Below are 23,083 nucleotides of genomic sequence, written 5' to 3'. Positions count from 1 at the left end.
TTTCCCTTAGGATTAAGTCTGACTCTGAACACATATATACCATTCTGAGTGTCAGAGGGAGAACTGGATTGTTATGGTGTTGAGGGTGAATATGTGTCTGCCTTTTACTCCGATTCACTGGCAAAGACTTTGTGAAGTAAGTGGGCTTGTTGTGATGCAGAGCTGTGAGGCTCCAGTAAATTGCACCTATTAGCTAGCATCTAGGAAAAACCTGGAGGATCATTTAAGGCTCACATTTCACTTAGAGATATCAATAAACAGCAGCACCTCAGCTGCTTGAGTTTCTGGTTTCCTTTCTATCAGCGCCCCTTAGTGGACGAGTCACAGAATGGCCTTTCGAGTACAATTAAATCTGAAGAGAGACAGCAAAGGATGGGTGGACTCACCAAACGGCCACTTTGATGGTAATCATGATGCCACCTTGAGTGGCAGCTCTAAAGTGGCACAGAGAATGGAGAGAGGGCACAGTTTTGTCCAACCCTGCAAATCCTTTCAGGCTAGTAATTGCCTTTTTCCTCTCCAGTTTCCCCAGCATCCATAATAAGATCTCTTGGCAAAGTGACCTGGCAGAAAAAAGCAGTTATAAATGAGCTTGTCATCTTACTCTACACATTTAACAAGCTAACATAAAAAAAAGAAAGAATAAAAGTCAGGTTCCATGCATTCTAAAGGCTGGCACAATCATCTAGTACTACTGAAGTGCAGGAGTGGAAACTATGCTTCTTGTGAATTTCAGAATGCAAATATCCTGAAATTCAGTGAGTGACTGACTAATCTCTGGTTGTAGAAGCAGCCCTGATATGACACATGAGCCCCACATGATTTTTTTTTATTCCAAATGAACTCATTGCCTTTGAATCAGGCACTGTGAAAGAAAAGTTTACAGTGATCAAACCATCTAAGACGGGGACCAATAACTGGAGACCAAGAAACAGCACACCAACAAATTCTTGCTGATTCCTTATCCCCTCTTATCCGTGCCAATCAACTAGGACAGGAATGGAATAAACGTTTGCTTCTTCCTTCTCAGTCTTTGACGAGGACATGATAGTGCTGTGAGGACTTGGGCTTCAAAACTAAAACAAGAGTTATTATAGGAATGGTGTTTTGAAGCCAAATGCATATATTTATAGCCTCCATCTTCCACTGCACTTTCTCTTGTCACTTCCCTCATGTCTGTGGGCTTCAGTGATCGACTGACCAAAAGCTAGAGAGTTAAAGGCAATATGTAAGCTTCAAATAATATGCAAGACTGAGTACTTCGCTTTATCACTTAATGATGATAGTGACTATTTATTGAGCTTATTATTTGCCAGGGACAGTGCTAAACACTTCAATGCATAGTTAGTCTTCATAATAACACTATGAAGAAGATACTATTACTGAATATGAGATTACATGTGGCGGATTTCCAAACACCAAAAATCAGAATTCTGTAGGATCTTTTTTTTAAAAATTTTTCTTGGAGTATATCTGATTTACGATGTTGTGTTAGTTTCAGGTGTACAGCCAACTGAATCAGTTATACAAATACATACATCCACTCTTTTTTAGATTTTTTTCCCATATAGGCCATTAGAGAGTATTGAGTAGAGTTCCTTGTGCTATACAATAGGTCCTTATTATCTATTTTATATATAGTAGTGTGTATTTGTCAATCTCAAACTTCCAGTTAAAGTCTTAGAAGGAGGAAGAAACAACGTAAATCACTGTGAAAACAGAGCTGATACAAAATGAGTCCTACTTAAATTCCAATACAAAAGATTATTTTCTGGATGACTAAGGAATCCCTTCATTCTCAACAACACTGTACAGCACTAACACCAAATCCAAGCCTAAATTACAGAGTGCCACATTCAGATCCAGATTTCCCCAGCTTGATTTCTAACTACTCACAAGGTATTTATGATCCAACCTCTATTTCCTCCTCCCTAGACATGTAATTCCAGTATTTCTCACTGATCAAACAGTGGCATGTTCATACGTGTAAACGGAGATTTCATTTCTGATGTCTAAGAGGCTGAGGAAAGTCATTCTAAACACTAGATCCAATCCCGTGCAATCTGCAAAGCTCTCTTTCTTTTCTAGAGGACTGTCAAATGTTCTCCTGACTTTGAAAGAAAAAAAAAATTATAAAGTGGCATAAGTCATATTCAAAATAAGAACAACATACAAGAAAGACTTCAGTATTTACAAACAATAAGGTTCTCTAGATTGCTTACCTTATGTGAGACACACTGTGCTTGGTAAAACAGTAGAGAGAAAAGAGCACTCCCAGGACAGGAAGCAGGGAATCCACCAAAACTGTTAAAGGTTCATTCCCGACCACGTACACCTAGGGAAAAGGAAATGGTGGTACACTGAGTGCGAGGCCGGAGCAATGGGAATCAAACACCATACACGAATTAGCAGGGCTTGGAGGCTTATCTTAAGCAACACTCTAGCCCTGAGGTGAACAATTGTAGCTCTAAGCCTAAGGAAACCTGGGATTAGCAGACAGGCTGCATCAAAGGAAGACTAAAAAGGGAGCATTGCTCTTTCATGCGTGCAGCCTTAAGAGCTGCTGGGTGAACCAGGTAGGTGAACCCATTTTCTGACCCCTTCCTTTCCTACTTCTGACTACCTCAAGAGTCTCTTCACCTATTATTCATCAATACAATAATTATCTTACTGCTAAAGGCCCTGCTATTAGAAACTAACAAGCAATGACAACCAAATAGAAAAGCTTAAGACTAGATTTGAAAGAAAACAAAGCAAAACACAGCTTGCTCTAGATTTATCATTCTTAAGATGTAACTGTCACATGGGCATGTCCTATTCTCTCCAGTTCAATAAATGTGCACCTAGATCTGCACTGGCTTCACAGGGTTAAGTGTGTGAGGATTCTGATGTTTATTAACAATAACTATGTTAACTGTTTTATTTGTACCTTTTAAAAAGGATTCAACAAACTCTTCTGAATCTACTGGAATCAAAGTACTGTTCTAAGCACTGTAGTGAATATAAAAGTGAACAAGAATTGTTCTCTCTCATTGCTTGTGATCTAACAGGAAAAATAAAACAAACCAATAATAATAAGATTAATGTTAATATTATTATTATTCAAGGTGGATAATTTAAAGTATCTTATGAAGTGCCAAAATGCTATTCAAAACTCCAATCAAACACAATAGGATTTTACTTCACTTTATTTTTTAAAATTCTACAAGCTTACTGTTATTTATTTATTTATTTATGGCTGCATTGGGTCTTTGTTGCTGCACGTGGGCTTTCTCTAGTTGCAGCGAGCGGGGGCTACTCTTCATTGTGGTACGTGGTCTTCTCATTGCGGTGGTTTCTCTTGTTGCAGAGCATGAGCATGCAGGCTTCAGTAGTTGCAGCATGCGGGCTCAGTAGTTGTGCCTCGTGGGCTCTAGAACACAGGCTAAGTAGTTGTGGCGCATGGGCTTAGTTGCTCCACGGCATGTGTGATCTTCCTGGACCAGGGATTGAACCCGTGTCCCCTGCATTGGCAGGTGGATTCTTAACCACTGGACCACCAGGGAAGTCCCCACAATAGGATTTTAAAATGCAATTCTGTTCTAATAAATTAACTAAAACTTGATGGTATAGACAATAATAATAATAACAGAAGAAAGAGGATCTGACAATGATTACACACTTAATATGTGTTCCAGAAACTATGCTGGGATTTTTATCTCCCGGGTACTATGTTAGATTTTTTAAAGAGTTTGCACATTGAAATTATAACTATCTCACGAAGTCTGTATTAGCAGACCTATTTTAAAGGACAAGGAAAGGGAAACATCAAGAGGTTCTAATTTACAGAAAGACGATTGAGGTAGAAATCAATGATGTTTATGGGAAACTAAAGGTCATGGAGGCACAAGCTGGAAAAATCTCTGTGCTTTTCTAGAGAACCCTGTCCCTTTAATAAATCAAACCTAATTTTTCACACTCCTTAAGCCTCCCAACTCCTCTGTGGAGCCTGATAACGAAGGAGCCAGCTTCCTGTGCATGATCTAACCTCCATAAGCCCAGCTAAATGAGGTGCAGCACTGTATGTCAGTGTTCAGAAATAATATGTGGGGCTAATTATGATATCACCAATTACAGGAGGTAAAAAAGAGATTCCCCCAGATAACGTAAGGGCCTACTGTTTGCCTCTGGATTGTGTGTTCCAGAGGTAATCCCTAAGGAGCCATCCTTCCTTACCAGCATCTTTAGTACAAAAAAACAAACAAACAAACCAATGAAGCTAAATCTTTATGATTTACTGGGCTAAAGCACTTCAAACTTTAACATGAATTCAAATCAAGCACCTTTCTCAGAGGTATATGCTGTTGTTGATAAACTCCAATTTTTAAATTCTCTTCTTGTACTTTTCTGTATTTTCTTACAAGGAATACAAAAAAACTGCACAGCTATTTATACATATACATATGTGATTCATTTTTATGTAAAGGTTCAGCGTATGTTTACTGAGTGCCAACTGTGTGCCAGACACGTCTGTGGTTCTGCGGATACGGTGGGAAACGAATTATCTGCTTCAAAGGAGCATACATTCTAGTGAGGGGACAGAAAATAAACAAATATATAATATCAGACAGTGACAAGTGCTAGAAGAAAAACAAGTTTAAAGGGATAGAGAGTGATGAGGGGAAGAGCGTGTGGAAAGAGGGAGAAATTAAGAATAACTCTTATCAATTCACCAATAATCCATTAAGTTCACAGATTAAGAATAGAGAAATTTTTTTTTCAAAGTGGAAAGATTTAAAGTCTCCTTTGGCTCAAACTGATCAATGAGTTTTCTCTATGAGAGCTCAAAGAACTTGAATGGCCTCTGCTTGACACATACAGGATTGTCACCTCCCTTCCAACATTAATAGTTAAAATTCCTCCTTGGAGTGAGCCCTAATCTACTTCTCTTTAAACATCCTTAACGGAAGTGTATCTATTTCCAAAAATTTTGGACTGGCCATCTATAAACAATCATCAAAATCCAGTTCTATTATCCACCTCATGGATTGCTCTGCATCCTAACGACAAGATTGCACTTTACAGATGAAAGACAGGCAGTAGTACTTATTAAACGGACCCAGCTCAAGTTCTACCTCTTCCATAGGCCTGCTGTATCATTTCACTGTCGAACTGTTCGTTCATTCTCTAATTCAAATATTCATTAAGCATCTAACCACCATTAATGACTTTTCTCCTATAAATTCCAAAAGCATTTTAGAGCTTGTAACACATAATCAGTTCTTGAATATATAAGTCTCTGACCTCTTTAACTAGCCTGGCATGCAAAAGTCAAGTTCCCTACTTCAGCACCTGTAAGAGTAGATGATTAAGTTGTGTTACCTGAGTTTTTGGTGAATAAGCCGTTTAAACGCAGTTGTACACAATTTAAAGGAACACCACTGGGGGACTTGCCTGTGGCACAGTGGTTAAGAATCCACCTGCCAATGCAGGGGACACGGGTTCAAGCCCTGGTCTGGGAAATTCACACATGCCGCAGAGCAACTAAGCCCGTGCACCACAACTACTGAGCCTGCGCTCTGGAGCCCACGAGCCACAACTGCTGAGGCCGCGTGCCACAACTACTGAAGCCTGCATGCCTGGAGCCCATGCTCCACAGCAAGAGAAGTCACCACAATGAGAAGACCACGCACCGCCATGAAGAGTAGCCCCCGCTCACCACAACTAGAGAAAGCCCGCACACAGCAACAAAGACCCAACGCAGCCAAAAATAAATTTAAAAAAAATAATAAAAGAACCCCACTGTTACTGCTTTTATAAAGCAAACAATAACTACCACTTATTGCATGTCCACTTAAGAATGAACCAGGTATTCAGCTAAACATTTAATATACAATCAATTCTCGCCAAGAATCCTGCAAGTTAAACATTTTATTCTTATTCTAAAACTTTGGAAAACTGAGGATCAGAAAAGCTATGTTAGTTGAGCAAAGGTAAACTGTCAGTAAATGACAGGGCCAGGATGAACCCAGATCTGTCTGACATAAAATCCATGCACAATCCATAGAGAAGGAAAGTGGACTAGCAGTTGTCAGGGCTGAAGGGAGGAAGAAATGAGGACTGAATGCCTAATGGGTATGGGGTTTCCATTTGGAGTGATGAAAAAGTTCTGGAACAACAGTGATGATGGCTGTGCAACACTGTAAATGCCACTGAATTATACACTTTAACATGGTTAAAATGTTAATTTTATGTTATGTCTATTTTACCACAATGTAAAAAAGAGCAAAGCATGTACCCCATGGCCTCCCAATACTAACCTCCTCCTGTACATAATGATATTTTTATTTCTTCAATCCCTAACTTTATCCCTGCTGTAGCCCCTCAGATTCAGTGGATCCCAGCTTGTCAGACTATTAATGACCCTATTCCTGTGACCTCTGCCAAGTAGGGCTGAAGTTCCCAGTGGCACCATGGACAGCACTCCTGTGCAGCCTCCTCTTCCTCCTACTGAGAGTCTTATATAGCGCCTTTCTACCAAGTCTTCCGGTAGCTCTCCAGGGTCACAGTTTAGCCAGTTCTTTCCAACGACAGTACCCTCCTTCTAATCTCTTGCCTCACATTAAACTCAGATGCAGGTTAACAGTTTGGTCTGCACCTGACATCTAACATTACCCGCTGCTTATACTCCCAAAGTGGAATCTGGTCACTTTTCCCTTAATGTGGATTGCCCCACATCATTGACTTGTATCTGGAGTTTAGTGACCCATAAAGGGACATGGGAGGCTGGACTGATTCAGTCAATGCTGCACTGTGATCTCTTGGTGCCAGCACTGACAATGACCAAATACCCCAGAAAAAAAGAATCTTCCAATGAAGTCATACCACATACGGAAAAAACTGTTGGGGCTAGTTCCTCTCAGTTTCCTGCACACTAGGCTGCTGACAGTACCGACTGAAGAAGCAGTGAAGGCACAATAGGTAAGTTGTTCCTGCCCCACTGAGGGGAGGGCCTGCCTGCCCCGCCTCTGGGCCCTAACACCCAAGTGTTGTGGAATTTCTTTGGACTCTGCTTATGTGCAGTCTCTTTCTAGTAGGGGGTCTTCCCTGCTCACTAGGAAGCAAAGTAGGGTAGAGATTCAACTTCTGAAACACAATCTAATACTTGATATATTATTTCTACCTGTTGTAAAGATGTTCCATATCATTTGGAAGTCTCCTTTTTTTAGCAGTATAACTATCGTGCATGTTTCACATAGGGTTGTCTGTAAATAATTCCACTGAGCAGTTGAGAGACTTAACATGAATCAATTGATTTCTCTGAGTCTTAGTTTCCTTATCTGGAAAATAAAGAGGTTGGATTAATCAAGCTTTAAAACTCTTTCCTATCTACTCCAGCATTCCCTGACTTGACCGCAAGTTTGCTCATGGTCTTCTATACTTTTCTGGTACCTCAGCCATTAAGAGGTAAGACTAGTTGAAAAAAATGAAGCATCCCACCCCAAAATTCTTGAAACGTTGAATCTTCAACTTGACCAAGATGTAACAAATTTCTAACCCATCCTCAGGAGCTTTCTGTTCCATCAGTTCTGAAGTTAATACTCAAAAGATGAAATCCTGTTTAGCTGAAAGGTTTTCTGGTAACTCAAGTTTACTTGAGGTATCTGTACAACTAGGGATCACCAAACAAAATACCAAGAGATGGGAAAGCTGAAGCAGGGAAGGTATAGACAGACTCTCAAGGTACCTCTTTAATTCTTTGGTGTGAAAAAGCCTCTCTGAGAGTAAGTGAAATGGTGCTTTGAAGAAAAGTGGAATTTCTGTAACTACCTGCGGCTTTTCCAGTATAAATGTGTAGGACAGGACTGAGGGGCAAAATAAGAGGCCTGTATGGATCTAGGAAAACCAAAACGGCTCAGAAAAGATTAGTCAAGGAGACACATGGGTACCAATGACCCCACTGGGAACCTGGGGATTTCCTCATTCCTTTCTGGGGATTTCCACATTCATTTATGAATGCATCTTGGCTTTCTAGTACAGATCCAGCCCTGAGAAGAGGCCTCTGTGGTTAAGCCTCTCGATCCTTCATCTAAACTTAGAGGACTGGTGTTCTAACAAGTAAGAGAGGCATGTTTCTTGGTACTCTTAACTATGAATCATGCTCTATTGTAACTCTTTGTTTGCTTCACTGGGAATCAGGTAGCAGCTGATTCTTAATCATTTCTGTATTTGTAAACCAAGCAGAGCGGCAATCAGTAGGTACTTGGTAAATTTTTTGGTGACTGATTAACTGAATCAAAGAATGAATGGGGCTTCCCTGGTGGTGCAGTGGTTGAGAGTCCGCCTGCCAACGCAGGGGACGCGGGTTCGTGCCCCGGTCCGGGAGGATCCCACAGGCCGCGGAGCAGCTGGGCCTGTGAGCCATGGCCGCTGAGCCTGCGCGTTCAGAGCCTGTGCTCCGCAATGGGAGAGCCCACAACAGTGAGAGGCCCGCGTAACGCAAAAAGAAAAAAAAAAAATGAATGAACAAAGCAGACTGACTGCTGTTTACTTTCTCAAAAGTTCTACTTTTGTGGGGAAGTTACAATGCCCTATTTTCATTTTTTCTTTAAAAAAAAAGCTGAAGCTAGAAGTTATCAATCAATGCAAATTAACTGAACAGAATCACAGAACTTCAGCCATGGAAGGGAGAGCAGACTGAACAATAGAAGATTTGATTTTATTATATTGGCTTGTTCAGCATCTGTCTTCAGTGTCTGGAGGACTGAGTTTCTCTGGAAAGACTGACTGGAAATTTGAATTTAAGAAGAAAGGAAAAACCCAGAGGAATCAAAATGGTCAAAAGTATTAAGAATAGAACTTCCTGGTGGCGCAGTGGGTAAGACTCTGTGCCCCCAATGCAGGGGGCCCAGGTTCAAGCCCTGGTCAGGGAACTAGATCCCGCATGAATGCTGCAACTAAAAGTTCACATGCTGCAACTAAAGATCCCGCATGCCACAACAAAGATCCCGTGCCCCAAGTAAGACCTGGTACAGCCAAAATAAATAAACAAATATACATATATATATATTTTTTTTATAAAGTATTAAGAATAAATACGTGTTTCTGGTTCAAAGCAAACAAAACCGAAAGCAGCCCTCATGTGCTCATTTCATAGACTCCCATTATATTGTCAAACACATCCCTTAGAGACGGCTGCAAAGTCACCGAAAGAGCACTGGGAAGTCAGGAATCAGGAAACGTGGGTGTAAACTTTGTTTCTGCCACCTATGTGGTTGCCCAAATCCACACATTAAATGAGTGAAAAGGGATAAGACATTTAAACCGCTCTAGGTCCCAGTTTCCTCATGGATAATATAATGTAGGCGTTAAGCTTTTAGCATAAGGACCAATTAAGATAATTCACGTTAAGGGCTTCCCTGGTGGCGCAGTAGTTGAGAGTCTGCCTGCCAATGCAGGGGACACAGGTTCGTGCCCCGGTCCGGGAAGATCCCACATGCCGCGGAGCGGCTAGGCCCGTGAACCATGGCCGCTAAGCCTGCGCATATGGAGCCTGTGCCCCGCAACGGGAGAGGCCACAGCAGTGAGAGGCCCGCGTACCTCACAAAAAAAAAAAAAAAGATAATTCACGTTAAAATATTTTGTAAAATATATAGCCATATGCAAATGTTAAGTTTATTCCTAAATATTCTTGTTGATGCTACTGTGAATGGAACAGTTTTCTTAATTTATGGCCTTATCTTCTGCAGGGATGTACATGTATGGAAATACAAACATCATGAGCCTATTCAGAATCAAGCTGACTAAATCCTAACATTGAAATTCAATACAGGCTGGAACTTGATTCTACCCCAGTTAAAGATTAAACTAGTCAAATGCTGCCTTCTAAAATATCCCAGTGATCCTTTTGACAGTAGTGTTCTAGAACTTCTAATGCACTTACTGAGTTTAATTAAGACTTAGGAGAAGCGAACCAGGCAAGTTTTACTTAATATAGTATTTTGTACTGTGCATGCTTTCAGAGCATAATGCATAAAACAGTCTTAAAAAAAAAGTTTCCCTGAACCAAAAAGGAACTGACAGTTTTTTGAGCACCTTTTAAAGAACGCAATGACCCGGGCTTCCCTGGTGGTGCAGTGGTTAAGAATCTGCCTGCCAATGCAGGGGACACAGGTTGGAGCCCTGGCCCGGGAAGATCCCACATGCCGTGAAGCAACTAAGCCTGTGTGCCACAACTACTGAGCCTGAGCTCTAGAGCCCGCAAGCCACAACTACTGAGCCCACGTGCCACAACTACTGAAGCCAGTACGCCTAGAGCCTGTGCTCTGCAACAAGAGAAGCCACAACGAGGAGCCCGCGCACCGCAACGAAGAGTAGCCCCCGCTCACCGCAACTAGAGAAAGCCCACGTGCAGCAACGAAGACCCAACAAAGCCAAAAATAAATAAATAAATTTATTAAGAAAATAAAGAAAGAAAGAATGCAATGAGTCTAACAAAAGTTACCTTATTCAACCACCCGACAACTCAAGTGACACATTTAAGTCAACTAAAGTCCCATGGATAGTCAACCCTGGAGCCAAATTCCAATCTAGGTCCATCTGACTCAAAAGGCCAAGTGCTTTTCACTACACTATACCACAGAATCTGAACTGCAGCATTTAGAAAATCTAATGCTTAAATCTCACACATCCTTGAAGGATACTTTTTTTATTCCTTTGCATGTTATTCAAAGTCACAGTTCAACAGGAGATGGAAACATCCAGAAAGAATGATTGCCTTTAGGGAGGGTCCACAGGTGAGAGGGAGACTAACTTTTCACTGTAGAGCCTTTGGCACTTATTAAGTTTGTACCATGTGCAAATATTATCTTTTCCAAACAGAGTGAGAGAAAGAGAGAGAGAAGGGAATGTTGGTCCCGGGACCAGCACTGTCACTCACTAGTGTGATTTGGGACAAGTCACTTCACAATCTTTTGGATTTTGTTTCCTTTACTGTAAAATGAGGGATTAATTTGTCAAAACCCAAAGAATGTACCACATCAAAGGTGAACCTTAATGTAAACTATGGACTTACAGCGATATTGACATGTCAACATAGGTTCACAAACCGTGACAAATACACCGTCCAGTGTGGGATGCTGATAGTGGGAGAGGCTGTGCACATGTGGGGGCAGAGAATACACAGGAACTCTCTGTACTTTCCACTCAATTTTTCTGTGAACCTAAAACTGCTCTAAAAAATAAAGTCTATTAAAAAAAATGAAGGATTATACTAAATTATTTCTAAAGTTCCTTCCAGCTCTAAGATTGTATTATTCTAATTTACTCTACACAAATAATTAAAAATTCGGAAGGAGGAGTCAACTGGTCAATCTGACAGAGAAACTTTAATTAGAAATTCATTAAGATTAGATGGGGGGAAAAGACGTGAATAATCAAGGTCAAGATTTCCTAAACCTGGAAACAGAGAGCGAAAATGGAAATGAGAATGTAGAAAATAAACTCATTAGGTACCTTCTAGCCTTTCCTATCCTAAAATTTCTTCTGCCTTTAGGGAGTCTTGGGCAAGTACTGTGAGGAATACTAAAAGGCAACATCTCTCCACCCCCACTATTGAATTCTGGCCATTCCTCTTAAGAGCAAGAAAATATCCAAATCAGAAAGAACTGGAATTCTTTTACCCTGCCCTACCCAGAACCAGTCTCTATGCAATATGGGCCTCTCTTCACCTCTGTAGGCAAAGAAAAAAACACGACTCCCTCTCATACCAGGGAGGACAAAAGAATATAAACATTCTAGAGATTAGGCCCCAGACACTCAGAGGCAGAGGAGACAGAATGGGAAGCCACTGGACTAAAAGCTATTTGAGCAGCATATGCCCTTTTTGGCTTACATAATTTTACCAGAAATAAGGTACACACATAGAAATGACAAGAATTATTTATGCAGATGAAGTACAAGTGGCTATGCCAAGTTTTCATTTCAATTTGACTAGCATTTGTATATATACCTGTACTGCTGAGAACTTTCCACCTGGCCCACCAGAGCCACACTGCTCTATTCCCTGCTGTATGTGAAGGATGCAAGTGTAAAAAGCCCTTCCCTTGTCATTGTTCCTGCCATAAAATTTTCATTCAGAGAGCTGAGAGTTTATTCCTTTAAATACCAAAATGTACTTATATTTTAACAATTTTGGAAGGAAATATTTCTAAAATGAATTATATGCAATCCCTTCCTTCTTAAACAAAGTATACTGAACACAGTGGTCCCAACATACTTTGCTTTTCAACTGATTATGCCCTTTGGGGGTATTTTTTCTGTCTCTTTCCTTGGTCCTCTCTGCTCTTGTCATTGTGCCTTAGTTAGTCTAACTAACTTCTAATTTGTTACTTCTAATTCTGCTATGGTCTTAAAAATCAGATAACCAGTCTGACCAGGACTGTGTATAAAGCAAAGAAGAAACTGGCTCTGAGGACTAAGGGGCTCTGCAGTTAGACTGAGAAGGCAGCCAGATGGACAGCTGTCATAACACAGGTGACATGGGGTGTTAAATTGGAAATGTCAAGTGAAGCACCAAGATAAAATAGACTTAAAACTCCAAAGTAAGACACCAGACCATGATGAGATCAAGACTATAAAAACTCCTCATTCAGAAAGAGGGTAGAGAAGATCAAAGGTGTGGAGACTGAGAAGAGACTGATGAGGAGGATTTCTTTAGAGAAAGCTGTTGGTCAGAGTGAGTCCAATCCCACAACCCACCAATGATAAAAAGACAACCCAATTTAAAAATAGGCAAAAGGGGCTTCCCTGGTGGTGCAGTGGTTAAGAATCCGCCTGCCAATGCAGAGGACACGGGTTTGAGCCCTGGCCCGGGAGGATCCCGCATGCTGCAGAGCAACTAAGCCCGTGCACCACAACTACTGAGCCTGTGCTCTAGAGCCTGTGAGCCACAACTACTGACCCCATGTGCCACAACGACTGAAGCCTGGCGCCTAGAGCCCGTGCTCTGCAACAAGAGGAGCCACCACAATGAGAAGCCCACGCACCGCAACAAAGAGTAGCCCCCGCTCACCACAACTAGAGAAAGCCCGTGCGCAACAACGAAGGCCCAATGCAGCCAAAAATAAATAAATAAAATTAATTTTTAAAAAATAAAAATGGGCAAAATATTTTTTATTTTTAAAAAATAAAAATGGGCAAAGGTTCTGAACAGAAATTTCTCCAAGGAAGACATCCAAATGGCCAATAAGCACATGACAGGCTGTTCAACATCATTAGTCATTAGGGAAATGTAAATCAAAGCCACAAGGAGATGTTACTTTACTCCCACTAGGAAGGCTATTTTTTAAAAAAGGATGATAACAAACGTTGACCATAATCTGGATAAACTGGAATTCTCATATATTGCTGGTGGGAATGTAGAATGGTGTGGCCACTTTAGAAAATGATCTGGCAGTACCTCAAAAGGTTAAACATAGAGTTACCATATGATCCAGCAATTCCACTCCTATGTATACACCCAAGAGAAATGACAACATACATACACACAAAAACCTGTACATGAATGTCCACAGCAACACTGTTCATAACACTCCAAAATGTGGAAACAACACAAATTTCCATCAGCTGATAAACAGGTAACAAAATGTGATCTAACCATACAACAGAACACCATTTGGCATTAAAAGGTATGAAGTACTGCTTCATGATAAAATACGGATGAATCTTAAAAACACTGAAGAGCCAACTACAAAAGACCACATATTATATGATTTCATTTATATAAAATGTCCAGAATAGGCAAATCTACAGAGACAGAAAGTATATTAGTGGTTGCCTAGGGCTGGGGGCAAAGTGGAGAGAATGGGAGGTTACAGCTAATAAGTATGGAGTCCTTTCAGGAGGGATAAAAATATTCTAAAATTAGATTGTGGTGATGGTTGCACAACACTGTGAAATACCAAAAGCACTGAACTGAGCACTTAAATCGGTGAATTGTGAGGTATGTGAGTTCCATCTCAATAAATCTGTTAAAAAGAAAAGGAGAGAGAGAGAGAGAGAGCGAGAGAGAGAGAGAGAACACCAGAGCTGGAAATGTTCCCAAATGCCTCTCTAAAATTAAAACACCCTCTTGTACCCTCTTGTTACCGAGTGAGTTGCTGGATCAATTCAACCATCCCAGATGTTTTCCTTATTTCCTGCCTTTGAGCTGTACTCTATAATTTAGTATTAGCAGAAAGTTAATAAAGACAACATACTCTTTGTTGCTAAATTCTGCACAATGTTTACCATTTTCCTCCAACGTACACATTTCCTCTGTTTTCCCTCTGCAGCTGAGCTGCCAAAACCTTGTAGAGAGAATAAACTTCTACACCCCTTCCTGCTTTCAAGACAGTCCCAGCCCTTGTGCAAAACCAAGTGTCTACAGCAAACTAATGTTTTGCTTGTCTCTCCAGGAGGTTTTTAATTCATTAAACTGTTCACCGAACAATGAGGGTTTTTCCCGCCTTATGGGGGGCAACAATAGGAGAAATGGCAAGGACTATTTCTCAATCTCTCTGATTTTTAGAGGCTAATTCACTTGCCAGAAAGAAGTTGTTTTGCTTTCCTTTCCTCCTAAAAGCAATTTATTGACATCTACCTAACACTATGAGGGGTTTGTACCAAAGTTTAGACAAAATTAGTCCTACTCCTACCAGCACTTTCAAGTCTTTCTAACATTCCACACCTGGCTATTTTACAATTTTTCATCATGATATTTCTTAGATGGAACATGACCGAAGATAACCTTTCTAAAAGTTATTTGGGCTTTATTCTCTAATTCAGAAAGTTTGCTTTCTAGATTGCTCTGTATAATTCCTTGTCTTCATATTATCTGAAAAGTCCCTGCCTACCAACAGGTAGAACAAGATATAAGAACTTTCTTTTCGTAAGTCTCTAAAATGAGGCATTAAAAAATAAAAACAGCATTATAGCCACTAAGTCATCAGGTCCTGTTTTATCTATGAACAATTTAATTCTACACTTGTGTGCCAGGTCAACATTGTAAAGGGTGTACTCTGGTTTTTTTAACAGCAAAATTAAATAAAAGGGTAGTAAATACCCAACTTTTAGTAAAAAGTGAGTGTTACTGAGAATGAGTTTTGAATTTTTAAGCAGCATATATTTATATCTACAAATTTATTAGTATCATACATAAAGCTTAAACCAAACCAAAACAAAAGCTCTTTCTTATCTGAAAGAACATGATTTAAGATTTACTTTACACCCTCATACACTGCTGGGGGCAATGTAAAATGGTGCAACCCCTTTGAAAATGATCTGACAGTATCTCAAATGGTTAAACATAGAGTTACCATATGATCCAGCAATTCCACTCCCAGGTATATACCCAGGAGAAATGAAAACATATGTACACAAATAACCTGTACACAAATGTCCATAGCAGCATTATTCATAATAGCCAAGATGTAGAACCCAAATGTCCATCAAATGGTGAATGGATAAACAAAATATGGTAAATACTTATAACAGAATACTATTCAGCAATAAAAAGGAGTGAAGTACTGCTTCATGCTACAATCGAGATGAACCTTTAAAGCATCACGTTAAGTGAAAGAAGCTAATCACAAAAGACTACATATTGTATGACTCCATTTATATGCAATGTTCAGAATAGGCTAATCTATAGAGACAGAAAGTAGATTAGTGGCTGCCTAACGCTGGGATGTGGGGAGTGGTGTGGGTTTCTTTTGGGGTAATGAAGTGTCCTAAAGTTGACTGTGATGACAGCTGCACAAATCTGTGAATATACTAAAAGGCCACTGATTCGCACACTGTAAATGGGTAAACGTACGGCACATAAAATATATCTCATGAAGTTGTCTAAAAAAGATTTACTCTACATCCAAATGTCCATCAACTGATGACAAATAAACAAAATATGTATATATTCATAAAATGAAATATTACTTACAATAAAAAGGGACAAAATATTGATACATGCAACAACCTGGATGAACCTCAGAAACATGATGCTAAGAGGGAGAAGCCAGTCACAAAAGAACACTTATTGCATGAGTCCCTCATATAAAATATCCACAAAAGGCAAATCCATAGAGATACAGAGCAGGTTAGTGGTTGCCTGGGGATTAGGTGTGGGACCAAGGAGTGACTATAAATAGGCACAATGGATCTTTTTGGGGTGATGGAAATGTTCTAAAACTGTAAGGTGGTGATAGTTTCACAACTCTGTAAATTTCCTGAAAAAGCACTGAATTGTATACTTAAAACATTATTTTTTGATCTGTAAAGTCTATTTCAATAAGGCTGTTTTATTAAAAAAAGATTTATTTTAAAAATATTTTAAAGAGGCAAATAACTCAAGTATTAAAATGGGTAAAAAACAAATGAACAGGCAAGTTAAAGAAGAGAATATATGAATGAACCAAAAGACAAAAAAAGTTCAACGTCACTCGTAATAAGAGAACTAACTGCTAACCAAAACCACAATGCACCTAACAGACAAAACTCCCTGAAAAAAACTCAAATGTCTACCAAGAGAAGAATAAACAAGTAAATGATGACATAGTCATAAAACAGAATAATATCTGGCAGTAGAAATGAATGGATTAAAGTTAGATATATTACAATGCCATTTAAATAAAATTTAAAATCATGCACAACAATACTAAAAACAGATTAAGGAATAATAAATACAAATTTAGGATTGTGGTTCCCATTGGGTGAGGAGCAAGGCAAATGTGATCAGAGATGGGTTCACAGAGGATTTCAACTGAATTGGTAATGTGTAATTTTTTAAGCTGAGTGGTGGGTACATGAGTGTTTTATTCTTCATTTTTTATTTGGTTTGTTTGAACCATTTCATAACAAACTAAAATTTAAAAATTTACTCTAGGGCTTCCCTGGTGGCGCAGTGGTTGAGAGTCCGCCTGCCGATGCAGGGGACACGGGTTCGAGCCCCAGTCCAGGAAGATCCCACATGCTGCGGAGCGGCTGGGCCCGTGAGCCATGGCCGCTGAGCCTGCGTGTCCGGAGCCTGTGCTCCGCAACGGGAGAGGCCACAACAGTGAGAGGCCCGTGTACCGCAAAAAAAAAAAAAAAAAAAAAATTTACTCTAAAATGTTTAATTTACTGCCATAGAAAAGAAATAAGAAATGTGGAATAGAAATTTTTTAAGTATTGAAATATAATTCACATACCATAAAATTCACTCTCTAAAATGTACAGTTCAGTGGTTCTTAGTATATTCACAAAATTGCACAACCATCACCACTATCTAATTCCAGAACATCTTCCTTACCTCAGAAAGAAACCTCATTCCCACTATCAGCCACTCCCAACTCCCCAGCCTCAGCCACTAGCAATCACTAATCTACTTTCTGTGTCCATGAATTTGCCTATTCTGAACATTTCATTTAAATGGAATCATACAATGGGTGGTCTTTTGTGTCTAGCTTCTTTAAACATTAAAAAATCATAATTTTAAACTGTTTATCCACTTGCCTCTGTGCATTAAACAGAAGCAGCATCACTGACTTTCCTCACTGTTAGTGGGCAGAATGACAGTGGTCCCCTCCTGTGGCCCTTGGCAGACCAGTTCCATGTGGCTCACCAGGGTCCCAAGGGATGGGGAGGGTCCCAAGGGATGGGGAGTTTCCCCAACTCAGAGGGGCTGACTGTGGGGTCTCTTCCAATCACCCCTTCAGTGTGTGGTGACGAGTCTCGGGTGCCTGTCTACGTGGACTTATAGATGGTAGTATCCGGTTATAATCAAAGGGCCCTCACAGAATGAACAAGGGGCTTAAGCTTCCTGCCAAGAACCAGCCGGCTGAAGAGGCCAAAGATGCAAACATAGGGGAGGGTGTGGCAACGAGGGGACGGCAACACTGACAGTGCTTGCTCCCCTACAAGTGCTTCAAGTTACTGGTAAAACCAATGACCAACTAGGATCGGCAAAAATTAGACACTGCCAAGAACACTAATGAAATATAAATTTAAGAACATTACAGAAACCATGAACTGTGGCCCCAGGGCCACTGTACACCTAGGTACACAGAGTGATTAGCAACAGATTCTTTTCATCTGTATTTAATATGTACTTAGCATTCCCTTTTGTACACTATACTGCAGTTTACGTTAAGATATACCTAAATAGGAAAAAAAGAAGTGTTCATCCATGTTGAAACGTGTATCCATACTTTATTCCTTTTTACAGATGAAAAATATTCCATTATATGAACATATCTCATTTGTTAATTCATTCATCAGTTGACAGACATCTCAGCTGTTTCCACATTTTGGCTATTATGAATAAGGATGCTATGAACATTTGTGTACAGGTTTTGTATGAATATGTTTTCACTTCTCTATAACTAAGAGTACAATTGTTGAGTCATATGATAACTCTATGTTTAACTTTTTAAGGAACTGCCAAACAATATATTCCCAAAGTGGCTGTACCTTTTTACATGAAATATAATTCTGAAAGCTGTTTACTCTTGTAAATGTTTTTAATAGTAAAATATTATTATAAATGTATTGAGGGACTTCCCTGGTGGCACAGTGGTTAAGAATCCACCTGCCAATGCAGGGGACACGAGTTCGAGCCCTGGTCCGGGAAGATCCCACATGCCACAGAGCAACTAAGCCCATGTGCCACAACTACTGAGCCTGCGCTCTAGAGCCCGCGAGCCACAAACACTGAGCCCGCATGCCACGACTACTGAAACCCGTGCACCTAGAGCCCGTGCTCCTCAACAAGAGAAGCCACCGCAATGAGAAGCCCACACACTGCAACGAAGAGTAGCCCCCGCTCACCGCAACTAGAGAAAGCCTGCGCACAGCAACAAAGACCCAATGCAGCCAAAAATAAATCAATAAATTTTTTAAAAATGTATTGAAATAAACTTTAAAGAAGAATATTTACCCCAGTGCCATCTGGGCTTAACACAATGGATTTCATTTTTGTCTAAAAATATGTATTTCATATATATTTATAAGATTGCAATCATAGAGAACATATAATTTATATAAATATTTTTTCATTTTCAGTATATATTTCGGAAGTCATTTCTATGACTCATTTATTCCAACTTCTTTATGATGATGATTCTATCAAAAAATTATAAAGTAGATTCAATATTATCATACAGTAAATTTTAGGAAGCCTACAGTATTGCAAATTCCTTTGTCAATTCCTTCAAAGACACACTTTCATCAGTGGCATGTGTCACTTAGAGAATCTGAACTGTTTAAGATTCAGAGTAAATGATGAAATTGACAGAGTTTCAAAATGTATCAGTTTTTTCACTAACAACTTACAGTTTCCAGTTTTCAAGGTAAAAAGGTTTTGATGGTTTGGAATTTAAGATTAGTCATTCCAATTCTTGAAGTACCAGTTTAAAAGGCAAAATTATTTTAAAAGACTAAGTACAAATATTAACTGAAAACACTAGTGACTCAAATTACCAACCTTATATACATCCTCAATACATCTACTAAGTTCTTCTTCTGTCACCAAAATGGTCCCTGGCACCATGTCACTCTCTGAAACCTCTAAGGAAAAGAAAACAAAATTACCCACACTCAGCACCTCATTGAATAGAAGAAGCTGGGCCTAAGGAAAAAAGTTTTACTAGAAAGTTCAGGAAGTAACAGCTAAAATTAGAAAATCAACATAGTTACAATACAGCATCATTCAAATACAATATTTCACAGAATGTTTCATTGATTATAAACATGCATTGTTATTTTATGTATCACTAAGAAAGAAAAAAACACTGCCAAGTAACCTATGAAACATTATCACTTGGGATTTTAATTTTAAATTAATGAATGAAAAGTTGGACATTAAATTAAGTGAAAATGGCAGAATCAATGGTTGTGTCTGGGTGACTGGTACACAGGTGTTCATTATACTATTCTCTGTACATGTGTTTGAAAATTTCCCTTTAAAAAGTTTTAAGGGACTTCCCCGGCGGTCCAGTGGTTAACACTCCGAGCTTCCACTGCAGGGGGTACAGGTTCAATCCCTTGTCAGGGAACCAAGATCCCACATGCTGCTTGGTGTGGCCAAAAAAAAAAAAGTTTTAAAACAGAGCTTTTTAAAAAAAGTATTACGAGAACTCTCCTAGATTTATTTTATACAGTATTGTTATATGTCATTTTTTTTTTCCTTTGTCCACTCCATGCAGCATGCAGGATGTTAGTTCCCCGACCAGGGGTCGACCCTGTGTCCCATGTAGTGGAAGTACGAAGCCCTAACCACTGGACTGCCAGGGAATTCCCTATCATTCTTGATACAAGCTAAATAATTGGAATAAACAGGATAAGGAATTAAAACTGCACATTAAGTGTCCAACTCTTCTGAAACATTTCAACACCATTACCGGTATCTGTGTTTTGCCATAATATATCGTTCTCTGTGCCACAGAGTACAGTGATGTGATATCCTTAAGAGTCCTCCACTTTACTATTGTCTTCAAGATTTTCTTCTAAGTCACTGACATCCATTCTACAAATTTTAACGCTCATTTGCGGGCACAACAATGCCACAATTGCTACCTGGCCAACAATGATTGTGAGATGGGCAATTACAGTTGCTAAAATGTGAAAAAGATTTCGAAAATAAAATTTTTTTTTAATGTGAAAAAAAGTGCATCTTGGAATTGATAAAATATGATAATTCATCATAATTGCCACATAGTCCTAAAAATGTGATGCAATATGAAAAACAAAATAAGAAAGCTTATACTTTAGAGATTGTTTTTCCAGGGGCAATGATGGGGTATATATATAAGATCAGTCATATTCTTACCCAATCCTTTTTGTTATCAATAGATTGTATATGCAAAACATGTAGCTGGTGTTACAGATATAACCTAACACATGAAAATGCAGGGTAAATAGGTGTCCAATAAATATTCTTTGAATGAATGAACAAGGCCCAGGACAAAAATAATTGACCCACAACTGGACTGAATCTAGGCGTCCCAAGCACAGTGCTCTAGACCAGGGGTCAAACTTGAACACACACTTGAATTACCAAAAGGGCCTTTTAAAACAGTGTTGGGTCCCACATCAGAGTTTCTAATTCAGTAGGTCTGTGGTGGAGCCCAAGAAGTTGTATTTCTAATAAATTCCCAGGTGATGCTGATGCTGCTAGTCCTGGGACCACACTTTGAGAACACACTCCAGACTAAAGGAAACACCTAGTCAGTCACAGACAAGAAGATAAATAGATTAGTATTGAGGTATAGTCTTAACACATGAAATTAGATATAAATGCTAGGCCTTAATGACAAGGGCCAACAGAAATAATACTTCATTTTTTGAATCATTTTTTGAAGAAATACTAATTCTAGACTAGATTTTTATTAAATGTATAAAGGAATTTTAATTATTTATTCAAATACGTTTATCATGTCTGAATAATCACGAATTTCACTCCACCAAAGCTCAATCTCGTGCTTACTATGCACAAGAATTAGATTTTCTCCATTCTCACCCACCTAAACCCCTCTAAACACACTCAGAAAAATTTACCCTGTAAATGACTTTTATACAAAGTCTACAACAGAACTAAATTGGGCTTAACCACAACATCAATTTTTCTCTTTATTTTTAACCTCAGAAAAGACTATATGGAAAGGTTTTTTTTACTCACTAAGAATGCTGAAATGATACTCTGTATCCCAGCATTAATCTCAATAAAGCATGAACACACACTGCGGGAAGTGCTGAAAATGTCAATCTTTTAACACATTAAAACTGGCCAAATCTGGGAAACTTTAAGCTTCAAAATGAATGATAGGAATGCTCAGTCACCCACTGAATAAAAAAAGAATCTATGAATGTGTATTGATACTTAAATAATTATTCTTTTAAAAAGAGATGAGGCAAGGAGAAAAGAAAAGCTCTTCCTTACAGAAGAATACCAACTAACAAATTAGAAACAATAAAAAAAATAGAAAGTCACCATTTTATGAGCAAAAATCATCAGTGGATACTAAACCACAGTATGAAGGACTGTTGGGAAACAGGATATTCACACTGTCTCATACATCTATCATCCCACAGATTATTATTAATTACAAAGGGAGGAAGGTATTTTTACCGTGGAGAAATCTGGTTGCTACCACTTTAATCAAATAGTCAAATTTAACATCACTAATAATGGAATAAACTGATAACATGTGCCCCTAATCTGATGGACTAAAAAAAAAAAAAACCATCATATGTAGTACTCCTGCCAAAATGTTAACCTGGATCTAATCAAGAGGAAACAATGAGACAAATACAAATTGAAGAACATTCTATAACCTGGGCTTCAAAAGTGTCAGAGTGAAAGACTATTAGGGATCTATTCTACATTACAGAAAACTAAAAAGACATAACAAGTAAATGCAATGTAATTTTTAAAAAACAGCTATAAAGGAAATTCTTGAGACAAATAAAAGATTTGAATAAAGTCTGTATATTCGACGTCTGCAACTAACTCTCAAATGCTTCAGAAAAAAAATACGTATGTGTGTAGGAAGAGAGAAAGAGAAAGTGAACATGTCAAAATGTTAACTACGTGAAGTATATAGGGGTAGGACACTGCATTCTTCTTAGAACTTTTATGAAGTGGATTTTTCAAAACAAAAAATTGGGGGAACAAAAAGTAAAATTAAAGACAATGAACTACCATAGACTTAAGTTATTTAAATCCAAAACACGGAAGAAGGTCCTTTAGAGGGACAGCGAACCACCAGACTTCCTTCTTTACCTGCTGTATTTAAACATCGATGAAGAGGAGCTAACACTGGCTGAAGTAAGTACTTTGCTGCCAGTTGTGGCCGTTCTCTTGACATAGTTATAAAGGTAGTGGTGGCAACTCTCTGAAATTGTAGTCCTGTCAATTTATCTTGAAAGTGAAATAAATCCAAAATCTAAAAGAAAAATTACATGAAGTAAATACCAGGCTCTTTGCAAGAAGCATTACATTAACTAAGAAGACAACACATTAATTTCTTTACGGCAAAAAATAAATTTACTGCAGTAACACTGATCCAATAGAAGTTTTTTTTTTCAATTTAAC

At 38.9% G+C, this 23,083-nt stretch overlaps 1 protein-coding gene across 1 annotated transcript in view; it reads right to left on the bottom strand.

The window, feature by feature from the left end:
* The window catches only part of TANGO6 (transport and golgi organization 6 homolog), a 177,634-nt gene that overhangs the window by 129,277 nt on the left and 25,274 nt on the right, over window positions 1-23,083 (bottom strand). Inside the window, exons 6-9 of the mRNA XM_082677163.1 lie at window positions 22,772-22,934; window positions 19,475-19,557; window positions 2,223-2,335; window positions 387-563 (exon numbers count right to left, since the gene is read on the bottom strand). Coding sequence (XP_082533289.1) covers window positions 387-563; window positions 2,223-2,335; window positions 19,475-19,557; window positions 22,772-22,934 — 536 coding nt within the window. The remainder of the gene's footprint in view (window positions 1-386; window positions 564-2,222; window positions 2,336-19,474; window positions 19,558-22,771; window positions 22,935-23,083) is intronic.

This window comes from Grampus griseus, assembly GCF_964374135.1.
Source record: "Grampus griseus genome assembly, chromosome: 19".
Lineage (NCBI taxonomy): Eukaryota > Metazoa > Chordata > Mammalia > Artiodactyla > Delphinidae > Grampus > Grampus griseus.
Note: the sequence above shows the minus strand (reverse complement) of the source record. Positions and strands in the feature narration are given on the sequence as shown.